Source organism: Sesamum indicum, linkage group LG4 (assembly GCF_026168435.1).
Source record: "Sesamum indicum cultivar Baizhima isolate 11 linkage group LG4, ASM2616843v1, whole genome shotgun sequence".
Classification (NCBI taxonomy): Eukaryota; Viridiplantae; Streptophyta; class Magnoliopsida; order Lamiales; family Pedaliaceae; genus Sesamum; species Sesamum indicum.
The window spans coordinates 271,726-290,344 of record NC_142660.1 but is presented as its reverse complement, the minus strand read 5'-3'; the positions used below and the strand labels follow the sequence as shown (position 1 = coordinate 290,344).

Sequence of the window (18,619 nt, the reverse complement as noted above, 5' to 3'; positions counted from 1 at the left end):
TGACAAGATCATAGTGGTAGCTTCCTTCGCCACTAGATTTGAGCAGCAGATGGTTGTGATGGAAATTTGTTTTATTTTCTTTAAATTCTTATATCACGGATTTTAAAACAACTCTCATCTCATTATACTTTATGCTTACTGTTTCACTTTAGATGCACATTTTTACTTAGTTATTGTATGTGTTTTTTATTATACTTTCGTCTTACAGGTTGCTATGCTCTAGTAAGTGATTAACGCATTCTTTTTTAAATTAAAAAAATAATTAAACTAGATTATCATTTAGAAGTGAGCTGCATACAATGTGGCACTAACTTGTAATAGAAGATCTTTTGTTATTCATTTTAATTCCTCAAAATAATATATTTGATATGCTGGTCCGTAGCTCTTGCTAACCCCTTTCTGTTTTCCAAGTATTGAGTTTGAATAGGGTAGTAGTGATGCATGTACATATATAGTGTTAGGTAAAAGGATAGTCATTGACTACAAAGCTTTTCCTCATTTTACACTAAATTTGATTCAACCTACCTTTTCAATTTAAAGCTGAGCATTAGATTACAGAGGATAATAACTTTCATCACACAATTTCATGCCAAATTCAATCAGAGGTGGGACCCACAATGGGTTGTTCATACCTATATATATTAAGTGAATTTGAATTAACTACACAATGCCTAAATTAAAAGAAATTGATACATACATACATACATACATACATGTATATGGCCACTCACGATAAAGGAATATACCACATTCGTGTTAAAAGTAGTTTTTTTTTTCTTTTAATTAAATAAGAGCGATGAATCATTATTAATTGAAATAAAATCGATTATAATTATTTATGTTGGATATCAATATCCAACAAAAATCATTACAACAATCATGCTCTAATTATCAATAATATCGAATAAACTTATAATTAAATCTAACCAGCACATCACTCAACATCCCACACATATAGCTAGGCTTCATTGGCATTCGTGTGAAAAGGTTTGGTATTACGGATTAATACAATGATTCACTTTTTCTCTAGTAACGCTTCACTTTTGACTTTCTAATATTTATTCGTAGAATTCGAACGTAACGTATAGATTTATAATACCTTTGAACGAGATTGTAATCTTAAAAAATTTAAGTGTAAAAAATCTTAATTTTGAGTATTCAATTTTATACCCTGCAAATTCGTCGAATCAACTTACAAAAATTAACTACTTTTAAATTCCGCAAAAGATATTACAAAAATTTGCAAGTCATACCTATACGTTACGATAGAGGATTCATAGTATCTCAATCTAATTACTGTGAAATTGGCAACAATAATCAAAAGCATTTTGCAGTTTCCATTGTGGATCTTGTTTAATAATTTTGAACTGTAGGTGTTTATAGTTTGATTCAAGTGTACATATAAGAAACAGATGAAGTGAAGTATATTTTAAAGAAGGATTACAAAATTTGATAGGCTTGAGTTGAGCATCATCACCAAAGTAAAAGAATACAAAGAGAAGATCTGTAATTGCCTCTTGCATGACATGACATCAAATCATCCTCACCACCAACTAATACAATTTTATTATTCACCATTCACCTTCACCTTCACCACCACATTTATAGCCGATCGACTAATAATTAAAAGCATATATGTATATATATATCATCATCATCATCATCATGAGTCTGATTAATTACTTAAACAATTGCAAGCACCATGAATTGTTACAGCTTGAGAGTCAAATCCAACTTCATTTCACAGGCACTAATGTTGAACTCCATGCCCTCTGCATCTGCTGCATTACCTCGGCCAACACTCTCCACAAGGCTAAGTTCCTTTGGGCCCAGAAAGTTCATCACACCACAAGTCTGATTCTTCAAATTTCCACCATTATTTTTAATGTTACCCACCCGAGAATCTTTACTAGTGTTGGAAAAAGAGTTGTTTCCAACATTAAATTCTCCAAAACCACCAACAGGAACAAGCTTTGGTGGACGTAGATGAATGTTGGCAAGCTCATGTTTCAGCATTATTGTGGCTGCATGCAGATTGAGGGCAGGGTTGGGGGGGAGTTCAATGGTGAAGTTGCGACCGGCTTTGGCTCTAAGATAGGCGCGCTTACGGTAGCCAATGGGATCCCTGACAAAGAGCCTCTTCTCCTCCAAACGCTCGGTGCGGTGGGCATTTTGGTGGCCCCCCATGGCTTGTGCAGAAGGGAACTTCTTGAAGCAAAATGAGCAAGTGAAGTCCCATGACCTAGCCAGTTTTGTTAGCTCATGTATATCATTTTTGTCCACGCAAATTCTTGGACCATCATTGCGGATCTCAAGAGGGCATCCATTTCTGCGTTTTCTGGACATGCCCATGAAATTGAAGAGGTGGGGTGGGGTGGGGTGTTAAATTTTTAGAGGAATGAAAGCAAACAAAACAAGAGAGAAACAAAGAGGTGGTTGAGAGGGTGGCAGATGAAAGAGGTGGGGGAGAGGGGTTTTTATACCAAATTTTTGTTTCAATGTCATGAAATGGGTTGCCTTTTTGTGAAATTTTAAGGTTACAGTAATGAAAAAGAAAAAGAGATTTTGTTAATTTCTTGGGTCAGAAGAAAAGCTGTAAAGCAAAAAGATGAGTTACAGAAATTGGGTTTGATGAATTAATGAGATGAGATTTTGTGAAATCTGCATGCAGCTTAGGGTTTTGTTGTTGAGACACGTATATATATATATATATATATATATAGCTGGTTGAAGAGTTAAATAAATATATATAGATATTCCCTCATCACTTTATTTGAAAACTCCACCATCAATATCAACTTAATTACATTCAGGAATTCTTCATTATTCATTTGGATCACAGCTGCTTTCTCATTACATAATTATATAAATATTTAGTGATACAAATAATATTGATATCTAAACTTAATTTATATTAAGAACCAACTCCAATCCAATTACCTCTTATGTAGAAATTATGAATACTTTTTTATCAAATTTTATTTAAGACATTAAACATATATATAATTTTTTAATTAACACCAACCTTGGATTGAAACTCGAGCATGAAAATAATTCTTAAATACAACAATAATAATATAATGTATTAACAACGTACATCATATCTTAATAAAATTTTTAGTAAGACTCAAACTCTTAAATACATAATATACAATATAAATAAAATATTTAGATTTAGATTAGATGCAATATGAGGTGTACTTAAAAAAATAATTAATTTTTTTTAATAATTTTGTTATAAGATTGTCTAAATTCAATATTTGAATTATTGATTCAAGATATTATCAAATTTAAGTTAGATAATAATAATATTAAATTACATAAATATCATAAAAGGAGATTTTTGTTGAATAAAAAAAAAATCTTTTAGAGCATTCATATTTTTATAATAAAATAGATAGAGAGATAGATTGTTGGATTTTGTGGTATAATATATGTAATTGTTAGATTTTCAAAGTAAATGTAGAGAGACGAATATCCATGTGTGTGTGTGTGTGTGTGTGTGGGAAGTGGAAGGGAATGGTGAATGGCAGCTTGCATTGCTTTTGCCAACCAATACCCCAATTTTATTCATATTGTAAGGTTATTAAGGTATTTTATCCATTAACCCCATCATATATATATATATATATATATTCAAGTATTATAAATTTGAATACAAAAATAGGGTGTTTGAATTGAATTCTAAGGCAAATATTGAGGATTCTTTCTTTCTGGAGATTATTTTGGATCTGTCCAACCATTCATGTCCTAAAAGGGTTGTTGAGGATTCTTATCTTTGACCAATTGCCTTTTCAGTTTTCTTCTAATATCTTAAAGAAATAATAATGCAGTAGCTGCTTACCACACACATATATGAAATCAAACATAAATTTGAATATTTAAGAAAAACCAATAGTAAGAGAAACAAATATTAAGAAGAAGGACATAGCAATTTGATGGCCATGCTAGAGATGTCTCAAAATGACAACACTTGAGAGAATTGTAGCTATTATAGTAAATGACAACATTGTCAACATCATAAATATTTAAATGACAACATAATTACCACAACCAAACTACTACTACTACTTCTTCTTCATTCCATTTTAATCTACAACTTAAACTACTTTTTTTTACATACAACACACAAAATGACCAAAATGACTAAGGAGTTGTTTGTATGATGAATGCAAAAATAGAATGGTAATTGCCCATCTTCCTAGATGGAATTCTGCAGACATCATTGCCTAGAATTGTATAATCTTTATCTAATATCACATTTTACTTCACAATACCATCACATTATAATAATATGAATATAATCTCAATATATGAAAAGAAGAAGAGAACAAAAGGTAAGTGTATATCTATATATGTAATATTTACAGTACAGAGCTCTGAATCTAATTTTTATATTTGTTCATAAAATTTTGATAAAAAGGAAAAACTTTAAAAATTGTAATTTATTATTTCATTTAAAATATGTGAGAGTAAATGTAAGTTTGTTGTAAATAGAAATTATATTTATTTTGATATTTTTGGTATATGAAATTCCCATTATAACCCTTGCGCCTATAACTCCAGGTAAATTGTTTTGCTGATTATTATCTGTGTCTCTCCGCCTCAATTCTTCTCTCTACATATATATACAAAAATTTACACACAGTGCCAAATCTCATCAGCGAAAACCCCCGTCTCCCCCACCCCCTCTCTAAATTCTCGATTTCTTCCTATTCAAATTCATCCTCAGATTCTCAATCTCATTTCATCCACTGAATCACACCCTCTCGCTCACACAGATTTTTCTACAAATATTTTCTCTAGATATATCTTTTTCGATCATTTGTTTTATTGATCTGGAATTCATTTCTTTCTCGATCTATGAATTACCTTTATTTACCTTTTGTTCTAGGCAATTGATTATCAATCGGATTTTTTTGAATCGGACGGCGCAGATTGGACCGTGTTTTCTGTTTCTGGAGATGAGGATTGGATACAAGAGGAATTGAAATTTGAGGGTAAAAATGCCTGGATTAGCTCAGAGGATTAATAACAATTCTAGTGCTGATAACAATGATACTAATACTAGTTACCAGAATCCATTGGTGGGGAACGGCACGCTGCCGTTCCATTCCTTCAATGCTTCATCCGTTTCTAGTAATGGGTTCTGGTCCAAGCATCGCAATGATGTGAGCTACAATCAGCTGCAGAAGGTATAAGTGTGTAAATGTATTCTTTACTTTGATTAAAATTGTTCGTTCAACAAAAATAATGGTTGTTCGTGGTATTTTTTATTGGATTGTTAAGAGTTTAATTTGGATCTTGCGCGTAAAAAATGTTATGGAGTTGAAATCTTAAGATCGCAACTGCACTGCAAGTCATTCCTATAACATTTGGACAGATCCAATTTAGTTCATCATGCGGAATTTAAAACAAGTAGTTTTGTTTTGTTCTGTGTTTCGTTGATATCGAGGGAAATCAGTTCTAGAAGGAATGCCCGTGCAAACCCTGTGTGATTGTGTTAATCTGGTGCTGTGGAATTTGGAAGGTAGACAAATTTTGTAGCTAGAGTGTATTAATTTACACGAGCGGATTAAATTAGCATGTTCTCTACAGCAGTGTGCATATCTGGCACTTTGCTATTCTAGTAGTCTGCTTGATCATTGAATAGCTCTCCCGCTAATACACAGGCACCACTTACACAAGTACATACTAAGTTTTCAATAGTAGGCTGCTCTGCGTTATATTAACATTTATCACTTATTACAGTCTCATATCCTTGATCTGCTTTCTCTAGTATGTTCAGAATATGACATTATTTTTATTAGCTATTGAACCAGAAATCAAATAGGATTTGTTAAGTATTGATTAATGCCCAGCCTGTTTCTTAGTTTGCAAGTTAAGTTAAACTTGATTAGTTATGGAAGGTGGTTTTGATTTTCCTGCAGTTTTGGTGTGAGCTGACACCACAAGCTCGAAGAAATCTTCTTAGGATAGATAAGCAGACACTCTTTGAGCACGCTCGGAAGAACATGTATTGTTCTAGGTGCAATGGTTTGTTGCTTGAAGGTTTTTTGCAGATTGTCATGTATGGGAAGTCTCTACAGCAGGATGCAGCCGGTGGTCCCTACAGTGCAAGAGCAACAGACAATCAAAGTGATGGAGACCTGTGTATGGCAAATGAATGCCAAGATGATGCTCAAGATCCATCTGTCCATCCATGGGGTGGATTGACTGCGGCCAGGGATGGGACACTCACGCTCTTGGATTGCTATCTTTACTCAAAGTCTTTAAAGGGGCTTCAAACTGTAAATCTCTTTTTTGTGCCACTGATTCTCTGTGCTTAAAATTTTTTCGTGAGCACATTTAGTTTACATGCTTCTTCTGAATCAGGTGTTTGACAGTGCACGTGCAAGGGAAAGAGAACGTGAATTGCTTTATCCAGATGCATGTGGGGGAGGTGGACGAGGATGGATAAGCCAAGGAATTGCAGGATATGGTAGAGGTCATGGAACAAGAGAAACATGTGCTCTTCATACTGCCAGATTGTCTGTGGAGACTTTGGTGGACTTCTGGTCTGCGCTTGGAGAGGAGACTCGACACTCTCTTCTAAGGATGAAAGAAGAAGATTTTATTGAAAGGCTCATGTATAGGTATGTTATGGTGTTTTCTGGCTTTTCCTTTTTCTTTTTTTGGTTTATTTCAGTCTAGATTGATGTCAGCACGTATAAAGGTTATTTTACCTTATCGTTACAGCCCAGTCTTGGTCGGTTTTGAATTGGTTTATTATTGTTTATTTTTATTTATCTAAAGTTAAATATGTCGCGTAAGAAGCAACATTTTTTTTTTGGCTTAGGACTGCCTTTTAGGTTGTTTTACTCCTTAAGGAAGATAAAGTTTGTTTAGCTCAACAGAAGGCTTTCGCTGTTCAAATTTTTGCAGACTTCATTTGTTAACAACATAATGATTTATTGACATGCTAAATCACCCACTATTTGGCAGATTGATGGCTGAGTTCTGGACTAGTTCCTTCAACTTAATGTGACTTCTCGTTTCATTTTCTTGTAGAAAGTTAATTTTCCTTTTGTTAGATGAACATTAACAAAATTATGAATTAGCATGAAGTAAACATTAACTCATCAAATGGCACGAAGAAAAGCTCTATATAAATGATTTAGCAAGTTATGCAAAGTGACCTCTGACCTTTATTTGAATATATAGTGTTTATCATGCAGTTGATTTCGTATACATGGCTCAAATTTACTCTTCAATTTTGGTTGATTGGTTATACTTGGCATGCGACATGCCATATTACTTCCACTAAATTCCGAACTATTTGAAGCTACTCTCTGATTGCCTGAAAATTGTTAAAGGTGTAGTCTAAAGAAGTCTGTCTGTTGCAAGTCAGGAGCATTGGAACTTTACCTATGGGTTGTGTATCTCTTATATCCCATGAATGCAAAATTATGATTTTCTTGCCCTGGATTCTGCTCTTTATTGTAAGTTAAATTCCCATACTCGGGATTTTACCCGAAGTGAGTCAAGTGACTATTTGGAGTTGAAATAAGTAGAGATATGGAGCTTGATCATTCACCTATCAGAAGATTGTTTTGTATCAATGAAGAAAAGATGGAACACACTGCTCTCGCTTATTTTATCTCCAACGAGAAAGTTCTTGTTATGTTTGCAACTGCCATGTCTAATATTGAATATTTACCAGTAAAACATATATTTATGTTGATTGTTTTTGATGTGGAAAGTATATGAATTTCTTGTTTGCAGGTTTGACAGCAAAAGGTTCTGTAGAGATTGTAGAAGAAATGTTATACGTGAGTTTAAGGAGCTGAAGGAACTGAAACGGATGCGAAGGGAAACTCGCTGCACAAGTTGGTTTTGTGTGGCAGATACAGCTTTCCAATATGAGGTGTCTAATTTGAACTATGTGTATTCCATTTCATCAGACATTCACATTCTGTATTGTGAACTTTTTGTCCTAGTTCATTTATATCTTGATGATATTGCTAGAATCATGATCCATTTTTTGTCTTAATTATCAGGTTTCTCATGATACTGTTCTGGCTGATTGGCATCAGACATTTTCTGATGCTTTTGGAACATATCACCACTTTGAATGGGCTGTAGGAACTGGAGAAGGAAAATCTGATATCTTGGAGTTCGAAAATGTTGGCTTGAGCGGAAGGGTTCATGTCAATGGACTAGATTTAAGTGGGCTAAATGCCTGCTATATAACTCTACGGGCATGGAAGATGGATGGACGATGCAATGAGCTGTGTGTAAAAGCTCATGCTTTGCGAGGCCAACAATGTGTTCATTGCAGGCTTGTGGTTGGTGATGGTTTTGTAACAATTACAAGAGGGGAAAGTATCACTAGGTTCTTTGAACATGCTGAGGAGGCTGAGGAAGAAGAGGTATCAACTTTGGTTTAATTTTCACTTCTGTAAATGAAGAATTTGTTCAGTTTATATAATGACGTATTGGTTCCTTCACTGCAATTCTGTTGTTATATTTAGGATGATGATTCCATGGACAAGGATGGAAATGAGCTTGATGGTGAATGCTCCCGTCCTCAGAAACATGCGAAGAGTCCTGAACTTGCTCGAGAATTTCTCCTAGATGCTGCAACTGTCATTTTCAAGGAACAGGCATGTGTTCTTTCCTCTTTATTTGTGACTGTTCAGGCTGGATTGCATATACATCTAATCTGTTGTTCTGTTTTTTTGGTTATTCATCTAAGTCTATTGTCACTTGTCTTAAACTTTCTTGTGTTCCTTAGTGAGGGAATGGGATGCCGACGTTTTATGTTTATTTGTATGCTTCTTCTTATTCAAATGTTAATTTGAGAAGAGTTCATTTGAATTGGTTGGCAATTGATATTTTGTGACTTGTGGTACAGTGTTCTATGCACATAACATCTAAAATTAGGCTTTACACAGAAAGTTTTTCACAAATAAGGATTTCCTGAGTTACCTGTGGAAATGCTCACTAAAAACTTGTAGTATGCATAATCCATGCATAGTAATTAGTAATACCAAACCAGGTATTGAACTAGCTAGCATCCTTAGGAATCTAACTTGATTTGTCTCATTCTCTTGTGAAGCTAGGTTGTTTTAGAGAGAAGTGTGAAGTGATAACTTTTATCTCAAAGAGTATATGCATATGTGTTAGTTAATGTTGTCTCAATGCTTGGGTTTGTTAGCAGCTGGTGGTTCTCTAATTTAGCTGGGGCATTTCTGCAGGTTGAGAAAGCTTTTAGAGAAGGAACTGCTCGGCAAAATGCACACAGCATTTTTGTGTGTCTTGCTCTGAAGTTACTAGAGGAGCGTGTGCATGTAGCGTGCAAGGAAATCATTACTCTAGAAAAGCAGGTGTTTAGCCTTTGATATTGTGAAGTTTCTGGTTCAGCTGTCGCCTGCGTATATTCTCAGTTCTAAATACTATAGATCTTTGGTTTCCAATTCGATTTTGATTCTACAGATGAAACTTCTTGAAGAAGAAGAAAAGGAAAAGCGTGAAGAAGAAGAGCGCAGGGAGCGCAGGAGAACAAAAGAAAGAGAGAAGAAGCTCCGAAGAAAGGAAAGATTAAGAGAGAAGGAAAATCGGGAAAAGAAATGTGCTGAATCAAACTCAGATCCTTTGGTCACTGAGGTCTCAAAGGAGGAGTCAACACCCTGCATTGATGAGGGTGTCAATAATGTTGGCTGCAGAGATTCTTTCAGTGAAACGGGTGAAGCTACTCCATCCAGTCCTTTGTCCCCCGATATTCAAGATGACCAGCTTTTGACAGAGTACAGTTATTCAAATATGGAAAATCCCTCCGAAGATATTCTGGATGGAGAATTTGGCAACACGAGGGATTGGAACACCTCTTTTCCATATGATCACTTCAAGTATTCTTGCAGGAAGCTGAAGTTCCGCAAAGATTTGCAACGGGATTTGAATTTAAAATGGTCTGATAGGAGAAAAGGTGCAACCTTATCCGAGAATGGGGGTATCATTAGCAAATATGAGTCGAGATATCATGCTGATGGTTTTGAATCTACAAGGGGTATTAATGGCTTTAGCAAGCAGTTAAGAACTAATGCTGCAAAGTCTAACATCAGAAATTGCAACAAGTTAAGTGAAAAATTTTCATGCACCCATAATAGAGTGGGTGACAGATATGATCCCCATGCTTGCAGCTGTAACCATCATCATGATTATAGATCAAGGCCAGAGTTTCATATTACAAGAGTAGTGCGAGATCCTAAATATGTTAATAAGTTGGAGTCTCCATCTGATCTATCAAAACCGTATTATCGTGGCAACAAGTATACTCAAGTGGATTGTGCGCGTGAGATTAATGGCCGACCTAGAAGCAAGATTATTGCCGGGAATCCACCTAATACTAAGAAAGTTTGGGAACCATTAGATTCCCAAAAGAAGTGTGTCCGGAGCAACTCGGATTCTGATGTTACCTTGAGATCCACTCCCAAAGTTGAAGCTTCTGAATCTGATCAACTACCCGAATCTTGTTCCACAAGTTCCGACGAAGTGACAGATATTTCAGTTCACACCAATCATGATGATACTGATGTGTTACATTTAACAAGGTCTAGAGCTGAGAATTGTGGAGACTTAGACAATGGGTTCCTTTCAGTGGAAAAGCCCCAGAACCACTCAAAGGAAGATGTAGCAGATGGTGAGTTATGTCCTACGAAAAGTTCTGCAATTGGAACATTAGATTCATCAATGAGCAGCTCGTCGAACTCTGATAACTGCTCCTCCTGTCTCAGTGAGGGTGAGAGCAATATGTACTCAAATCCTCAAAACCTGGAATCAACATCCACATCAGATTCGGAAGAGTCTAACCAAAACTCAGAGGGTAGAGAAGCTTCAGACTGCAATGAAAATGGTATCACTGCATCTCACAGGGTTGTGGAGGACCAGAATACATCAAGTGGGCAGGAAGCTAAGAGCCAGGGACCTGTCTCTGCAGGAACAAATTCATCAGGCAGTTTGCTTAAGGAAGCAGCTCCAGATTGCGACAATGGGAGAGTAAATGTTAGCGTCAGTGCTCAACCTCAATGCATGCTTCCTCAGATGCACAATCAGAGCATAAGCTATCCCCTCTTTCAGGCGCCTGCAATGGGTTATTACCATCAGAATCCAGTTTCATGGCCAGCTGCTCCTACTAATGGATTGATGTCCTTTCCCCATTCCAACCACTATTTATATGCCAACACTTTTGGATATGGTTTGAACGGAAATGCACGGTTCTTGCAGTATGGGGCCTTACAGCATCTGGGCCCCCCATTACTTAATCATGCTCATGTGCCTGTTTTCCAGCCTGTTTCTCAGGTTAATGGGGTTAGCACAAATGAGCCGTCGAAGGTTGCCCATGTATCTGGGCTAAAAGAAGCTCAACATAGCATGCAGAAGGTGGTTTCAACTGATCAACATCCTGCAAATGCACCAACGGGTGTGGATGCCGGACAAAATGGGAAGGCCGATAAAATGGATATGGGAAATAATGGTTTCTCTCTTTTCCATTTTGGGGGCCCTGTGGCTCTTTCATCAGGATTTAAAGCTGATCCTGTCTCCTTGAAAGACGGAATTATGGGGGATGCTTCTCCGAACTCATCAGATAACTCTCCTGGTGGAGATCATCCCAGCAATAAGAAAGATTCCATTGAGGAATACAACTTATTTGCTGCAACTAATGGCATAAAGTTTTCTATCTTCTGAGATAGTTACATAAGCGCCTGAGGCTGTTCTCAGTTTTATTTCCCTAGTTCAGACTGAATTGTGGAAGCTTTGAGCAATTTACAACCCCATATTTTCTTATAACTGAGTGCTGAGTGATGCTAGCTTGGAGTACTTTGTAATGGTGCACAATAATCGTCTGAGAAATTTTTAGTGTCGTTCATGTTTTACTGGTGGTTTTATTTTGATTGATTTCTATTTGTTCTTTTTCTTATGCAGAGATATATCAAGGAAATTCATTATGTTGAGACTTCTACGGTTTTTCTGGGGATGATGATATACTCTTTGGACTTCGTTTGCACTTTTTGGGCACAATGATGATGATATACAGCATTCTGATTTCTTATACAAATGCCTTTAACAGTTCCAGTGCTTGTTGGATCTGCTACTTTACTTCCATGATCATGTGTTGCTACCCAGTAAGCAAATACGGATAGTTACTGGTTTAAGTGATGCTTAAAATTCTGTTTTTATTTGTGTGTGTTGTGAAGAATGATCTTTTGGAAACAACAAAGAATTACTTAGCAAACACATAAACATGACAATTGGAAAGTTACAGTATATTGAAGCAATTCTGATGATCTGAATAATATATTGTTTCGGCAAAAGAGGCCATCAGAATTACTAACTATGTTAAAGAATACAGCTTATCTGGATTTGGCAGTAACTAGAAGATGCAGAAATATCTATAACTTTTGAACAACCAATCGGCACATACTGTGAACTCCTATTATCATATTGAATACAAACCTGATGCACGATAACTTACAACAATTTATCTATTTTTCTGACTCTGCGTTGAGTCTCAAAACAGCAAGGTAAAATCCAGGTTTGTCCACAAATTCCACCACTTCAAATGAATGGGAAGCTGCAGTGCTTTGTAACATCATCTTTTCTGGCAAATTGGAGACCACTACATCTGAATATTGCTGTTGCTGCTCTTCAAGTATTTGCTTGCCTTGGGGATGACTGATAACTAGTCTTGCTCCTGTGAAGAATCGAACCATTGCAGATAAATAAATTGACCATGAAAATTAAACCCAAAAAGCTTTCCTGGATGAAGTTCAGCTATCTGGATGAGTCCCAAAGCAAGATGGGTAAAATGTTGTTATAGATTCTATTCATGGCCAATTTTTAGCGTTTAATCACAAATGATTACATCTAACCTAGTTTTGGAGCAATAAAATGCAACTAGCACGGTGACACCTTCACCCAAAAATATTAATAAATAAATAAATAAATAAAAAGTAAGGATGCATAAAGAAGAAATCATAAGGATTGAAATAGCCAAAAACCTGACAAATAAGTCAGTTCAACATACCTGGCAAACATCGGCTAGCAAGGGCTGCAAGAACCTGATCAAGTTCAAAGGGCAAAGCAGGGAGGAAGTAGAGAAATACAACATCAAAATGTGTCCACTTCTCAGGTACATTTATTAGTTCCCCTTGCCAACATTTGACCTTATCATACTTCTCTTTGATGCATGCCAAAACGAAAAGAGAGTCATGAACGACAAGCAACTGTTCACAAGGTGCTGAATCAACCATCCTATCCACAAATGCTTCAGAACCAATAGACACGAGAACTTTTGAGGTTTCTTTGATGTTTCCAGCAGAAATAATTCGATCAATCTTCTGCATATGCTCTCCATCATTATTTACCTCGTCAGGATCAAGAAATGACCAATCCTTCTCCACAAAATCTTCAAAATGAACAACAGAAACACTCCCCTGACTTGAAGGAACCGCAGCAGCCACGGAAAATTGATGTCCACATGAGGGATTGGGTGACTTGAGTTGGAAGGCAAATGAAGGAGAAGTGCGCACATGAGTCTTAGGACTACAACCAAATGTATAAAGAGGTGGTGATTGCACACAAAGAGGAGATGGAAGGGATGGTCTAAGCGGGACAAAAGATGACGTTAAAAGCATAATTTTCATCAGAAATCTTGTGCTACAAACAGATCAGCTATATCAGGTTCCAGCTTTTGAGGTTAGCTATACCGACGGTTAGATACTTGAGGCATCTACAACCAGAGCATGAAGTGTTCCCAAGTTAAGATACCTACATTGAAAATAAATAATACTCCACCATTCAGCTCTTTGCCCTTTCATTTATTATAAGATGTAAAAACTTAAAGAGATACAAAATTAATAGAAGTAGTATTAGATGATAGACTAAAGACCCAACAAACTCTCTCAAAATCCCACATTCCAGGTAACATAGCTATCATGGAATATCAGCAGCTGCCAGCTACTATAATTACTTTCTTGATTTTGGCTCCCTGGCTACCTTTTTCACACAAGCAATAATGTTAATCAGAATTTAAAAGAAAATCGGCGCCAACCTGAATCGGGGGAAAACGACTTAATTTGCAAGGAAAAAATTCATTTGTTCGGTTCCTCTTCTACACCAAATATTGCAAAAATCAAAATTAAATAACCAAAGAAAGCTAGGCACAACGAGAAAGCTCCCAAGATTAGAACTATTACATAGAAATAATAGCAAGAACAAAATTGGTTTGTTTCAGAAGCTGCACAAAAAAAACAAGCAAAGATTCACATGTAAATTTCAAACTTGCATATACGTTCATTTACTTCAAAGTGTATTGTAAATGCATAAATACTTACTCTTGTTTGGACACTATATTTCGAGGAGTGAAAAAATAAAAAAATTGAGTAGCCAGCAAAAGAAGGATGGAGCTGCCCAGTTATCCTCTGAGGTTTTAGAGAAGAAGAAGAAGAAGAAGAGAGGGTATTATTATATAAAAACGAAAATATCAGTTGACCCCTCCAACTATAGTCTATAACATTATGCCCCTCACAACTGTTTATTATCTCAATTAGCCCCCTTATGTATCTGAAATTCCGAAATCATCCCTCCACCTCACAAAAACTGAAATTAGTTTTCCACGAGGAGACCAAATTGCCCTTATCAATGTATTACATTGATATGTGTATATGTAACAATAACATTCAATCATTAAACCAGATTACATAGTCAATAATGTAATTTCCGATTCGTACATTTCACTTCAAATATTTTAATCATTTCTATATTTGCTCTCATATAAAAATCGAGAAAAATACAAGGAATTCTTACGTGTGATATTGTAAACGAGCAACTCGTTGTATTTTGTAAAATGTAGCAATTTACTCTCCTGTAACAAATGACAAGAGGTAAATTACTTCAATTTAATTAATACAAAGAGGTAAATTATTAGTTTCTTTATAGGGGTTGTTAATATGCTTATTTGCAATATCATATGGGGTAAGTTGCATTAGACCCTGTAAATAGGACTTGAACAAGAAATGCATTTTGAAGATGCTTTATAAATGTACACCACAACCAATCTATTTTCGATGGTATTAAGGTTGTTCTTGTGTCTCAATTTTCATGCAAATTTTGCTACAGACCATCTTCTGAAATTCTGCACTCTACACCAACAATTTCTACTAATTCACAACTCCTCATGAAAGCTATATATATATATAAGCAAGCAGATGGTGATAACTTTCAGTGTTCCACCGGCTGGCTTTTCTAATTCCCATTCCCATTAATATTTTTCCTCTAAGCGTATAAACTAAATAACTAGCTACTACTACATTACATTACAACAGCAGTCGATGGTCTCGGATCGCTTCGGTTGTCATAACTATGATGATTTAGGGGTCACTATTTGGAAGTTTACTAAGGATGGTGTGTTCAGGCTTGTGGTCACACTCGTAATCAAGATGAACGAATGCCCTCTCAACTTCTGGAAGTTCTTCGATCTTGATTTGCAATGATTCTCCAATTGCATGTGCTTCGATCAATGGCAAATCCTCCGGAAGCTCTATGTCAACCTGTCATTGATTCAAACCATGGCATGGCATACAAGCATAACGTACATAACCATAAAACATGTTTCTAGGCAGCAGTACTGCCCTTGTAAATTTTTAAACTTGAGTGGATATTTCATAATATGTTCAAACTTTTGGGGTGTCTACCTAATTATCCATAACAAAAACATTAAGCAAGAGTTCTTAAACCAGCTTATGGATCATAATAAGCAGTGATTGCTGAATAGGATATTCTTGATAATATATTTTACATGATGCATGAATGATTTATGCTTCACAGCTAGTGGAGTAGTTGGAATAAACATACCTCAACAAAGTAAAGGACGCCAAAGGTGTAAGCGCGGACTGTATCAACACGCTTGATTTTAGGATCGTGACGTAGAACAAGATAAGTGAGTTTCTGAAGTACTTCGGGAGGAGCTGATTGTCCGACCAGTGAAACTGCGAATAGATGAAAACAAGTAGAATTCAAGCAAGGACGTCAAAACATAGTATTAGCACTACATATGTTCACTTTCTAGGACCACTCTTCCCAATTCATGCATCAGCTTCAGAGTAACCTAAATAAGTATGTGATACAAGATATCAGCTACGAACAATCTTTCTGCTGTTCAAATCTTGTTATATTTCTTCTGGTTCTTGCAATGATACTACATAAGCTTCCAAAAGGTTCTCAATGCACCTCGGTTTATGTTGTTATGCTAATAAAGAGTATGAAGAGGGAAACCTGCATTTTCCAGCACAGTTCCTGACCAATTCGTTATGGTATATATGGCTAAAGCTATAGCACCAGAAGGATCAATCCACCAGTAAAACTTGTCAGCAAGAACAGCAGCTACCAATCCCACCACATTAGTCACCACGTCAAAATAATGGTCCTGATTACTCACAGTTAATACAATAGGTGAGTAATTGGAAAACTAGAAATAAGGTTAGCAGGAATGAGCAGAATATTTGAAACTTGAAAAAGAAAATAAAACCTTTGCATAGGCACGAACAATCTTGTTTCCAGAGCTTCTGCAGTAAAACCAAAGAACAAGTTTTACCCCTGTTGCTGTGAGCATAATTACGTACAGCCAGAACAGTTGATTTGCTCCCATCTTCTCTGAAGGTTCAGCTTTAATCAGTTGTTCTACAGCCTGTATTAGCACCTGAAATCCTGAGAAGAACTCAATACTTCAGCATGCCACCGTAGAACAAGTTCTTAATATGTCCCAGTAAAAGAACTTGATCATAGATACTGTCTCCAGAAACTTCTTCTAGGACAGGTCCTTTACACCTTCTCAGTTAATTAAATTACAAATTCTGCTTTCATTTCTTTCCATTTAACCTCTAAGTGAATAATAATAAAGTCAATATTAGCATGTAATTTGCACAGCCACTCTGATGAACATGATTGACGGCTCTCAAGTATAGGACACAAGAATTATGTTATGTATGTGTTTAAACAGATATATACCAACTACTGAGAGTATAAACATCCCAAAAATTAAAGATCAGAACTGAAACAAGGGAACAGACCAAACATACCGAGAGTTGCCATTACGGCAGCAAAGATGATGATGCCTACTGGTTGCATTCTCAATTTCCCAATAGGATATTGATAAATGTTTATGGTTTTCATTGACAAGTGGGTAAACCATAGTATTCCACCGGCCATAAGATCGAGTAAAGAATCCAGCGTCGAAGCTGCAATGGCCAACGAGCCGCTTTGTATCGTAGCGTAAATCTGAAAAGGAAATTCAGAGTAGTTGATTCATTGACATAGCCAACCACAAATTTTTTCAGCATAAAGGAGGAGAAGTGGCAGAAAAAAGTAAAATCCAAGTCCAAGTCCAAGTCCATGTCCATGTAGAGAGACCTTAAATGCAAGGAGGAAGATGTTAGCCCAATTGGAAATGTTCATAGCTCTTTCATGTTGTGCCTGTTCTTGATGATCTAGGTCTTGGTCAATGAGATTGGGTGAACCAAGTGAATCAACTTCCTCAAAGGACCTCAAGGTGGCAAATTGTCGTTGGTAATACTCTTTCTCACCTAAGACATACGAGATCAAAAATTTATGTATATATATATATGCGTATGTGATGAGGAAACTGTGTGTCATGAAGCTTGACATAGAAATGAGGGAATGGATGTAATAATGATAAAGAGTGAAAGTGAAGAGTTGATGAAGATGAGAGATGGAAGAAAGTTGTGTGATTACTGATCCCTTTAACTAGATCAAATAGCTTATATTATGAGTAGTTTGTGAAAGACCAAATGATGTAACATAAAAATTCATACAAACACCCAGAATGAAAAGAGTACAAGTTTTACCTGCAGCTAAGCCAGTTGTCTTAGAAAAATCAAGATGAGAAGAGGCCTCAGGATCAAGACCTGTCTTGACTTTGTCAGGCAACTTAGACAAGAAATCACATTTCAGAGCATTGACAGAATTCCTAGTACTACGTGTTTGGTTTTTGAGATTTGTTTGCAACAATGGGGTTCTTGACCCCTCATCATCCATTGCTCAGTAGCAGTAGTAGTAGTATCCACCCGGCCCAGAAACACAAAGAAAATTAAAAGAAGAAAGAAATACTGCTACCAACTTGTTTTTCCTTGCCGTTTCTAATTTGAGATTTGGTTTGTAGTTTGTCCTTGGGATCAGATGTTATCATCACACATGGAATTGGAACACGGGACATGTGTGTAATAAATGTTATCTGCCAGGACGGATCACATCATCTCAGACCAGAAAAGAAAAAGGGAAGATTCAGAAAAGATGTATGTATTCAGATGATGATGAAGATGAAAAATAAGCAAGGAAATTAAAAGATCAATTCTTAATTATTATAGTGTTGTTGATGTGTTTTTGGGTGGGTAGTAAATAAAAATTAGGTGAATTAATGAAGAGTTGAAAATTGAAATGAAAGAAATAGAAAAGAGTATAGGAGGAAATTGCAACAGCTGTTGGTATGAGGTTGTGACATTGCATGATTTGGCTCATTGAATGCATCAATTCCCTTTTGACCGCCTCTTCTACTACATCACAT

General features: G+C 36.1%; 4 protein-coding genes across 5 annotated transcripts; 1 reads left to right on the top strand and 3 right to left on the bottom strand.

Moving 5' to 3' along the window:
* Window positions 1-1,710: 1,710 nt before the first annotated feature.
* Window positions 1,711-2,346, bottom strand: LOC148788230 (uncharacterized). Its single transcript, XM_088879622.1, has one exon. It carries the CDS (start codon window positions 2,344-2,346, stop codon window positions 1,711-1,713), a length of 636 nt encoding a protein of 211 aa, XP_088735748.1.
* A 2,268-nt stretch (window positions 2,347-4,614) lies between these two features.
* On the top strand, window positions 4,615-12,038 carry LOC105159649 (uncharacterized). The gene is made up of 8 exons (XM_011076777.3): window positions 4,615-5,195; window positions 5,931-6,290; window positions 6,376-6,635; window positions 7,765-7,906; window positions 8,040-8,411; window positions 8,514-8,645; window positions 9,240-9,368; window positions 9,478-12,038. Exons 1-8 carry the CDS (start codon window positions 5,007-5,009, stop codon window positions 11,725-11,727), a joined length of 3,834 nt encoding a protein of 1,277 aa, XP_011075079.2. The 5' UTR covers window positions 4,615-5,006; the 3' UTR covers window positions 11,728-12,038.
* A 246-nt stretch (window positions 12,039-12,284) lies between these two features.
* Window positions 12,285-14,526, bottom strand: LOC105159648 (DNA-directed RNA polymerase subunit beta). Of its 2 annotated transcripts, XM_020693241.2 has the most exons (4): window positions 14,376-14,483; window positions 13,931-14,037; window positions 13,067-13,809; window positions 12,285-12,733 (listed from the first exon to the last, which is right to left on the bottom strand). In XM_020693241.2, the coding sequence occupies exons 3-4, from the start codon at window positions 13,683-13,685 to the stop codon at window positions 12,525-12,527; spliced, it is 828 nt and encodes a 275-aa protein (XP_020548900.1). In that variant the 5' UTR covers window positions 13,686-13,809; window positions 13,931-14,037; window positions 14,376-14,483; the 3' UTR covers window positions 12,285-12,524. The 2 variants fall into 2 exon arrangements, with proteins under 2 accessions (XP_020548900.1, XP_011075077.1); XM_011076775.3 differs by lacking the exon at window positions 13,931-14,037 and having other exon boundaries at window positions 14,376-14,526.
* Window positions 14,527-15,073: 547 nt separating this feature from the next.
* Window positions 15,074-18,619, bottom strand: LOC105159647 (metal tolerance protein 4). The gene is made up of 7 exons (XM_011076774.3): window positions 17,904-18,619; window positions 17,449-17,621; window positions 17,118-17,316; window positions 16,568-16,746; window positions 16,315-16,465; window positions 15,895-16,028; window positions 15,074-15,590 (listed from the first exon to the last, which is right to left on the bottom strand). Exons 1-7 carry the CDS (start codon window positions 18,091-18,093, stop codon window positions 15,411-15,413), a joined length of 1,206 nt encoding a protein of 401 aa, XP_011075076.1. The 5' UTR covers window positions 18,094-18,619; the 3' UTR covers window positions 15,074-15,410.

Coding starts and splice junctions, on each gene's coding strand:
- LOC105159648 (XM_011076775.3), bottom strand. CDS start 13,685: ATGAAAATTATGCTTTTAACGTCATCTTTTGTCCCGCTTAGACCATCC. Junction 12,734..13,066: donor TGCTAGCCGATGTTTGCCAG/GTATGTTGAACT, acceptor GATTCTTCACAG/GAGCAAGACTAGTTATCAGT.
- LOC148788230 (XM_088879622.1), bottom strand. CDS start 2,346: ATGTCCAGAAAACGCAGAAATGGATGCCCTCTTGAGATCCGCAATGAT.
- LOC105159647 (XM_011076774.3), bottom strand. CDS start 18,093: ATGGATGATGAGGGGTCAAGAACCCCATTGTTGCAAACAAATCTCAAA. Junction 16,747..17,117: donor TGCCGTAATGGCAACTCTCG/GTATGTTTGGTC, acceptor AGTTCTTCTCAG/GATTTCAGGTGCTAATACAG. Junction 15,591..15,894: donor GCGTCCTTTACTTTGTTGAG/GTATGTTTATTC, acceptor AATCAATGACAG/GTTGACATAGAGCTTCCGGA.
- LOC105159649 (XM_011076777.3), top strand. CDS start 5,007: ATGCCTGGATTAGCTCAGAGGATTAATAACAATTCTAGTGCTGATAAC. Junction 5,196..5,930: donor GCTACAATCAGCTGCAGAAG/GTATAAGTGTGT, acceptor ATTTTCCTGCAG/TTTTGGTGTGAGCTGACACC. Junction 7,907..8,039: donor ATACAGCTTTCCAATATGAG/GTGTCTAATTTG, acceptor CTTAATTATCAG/GTTTCTCATGATACTGTTCT.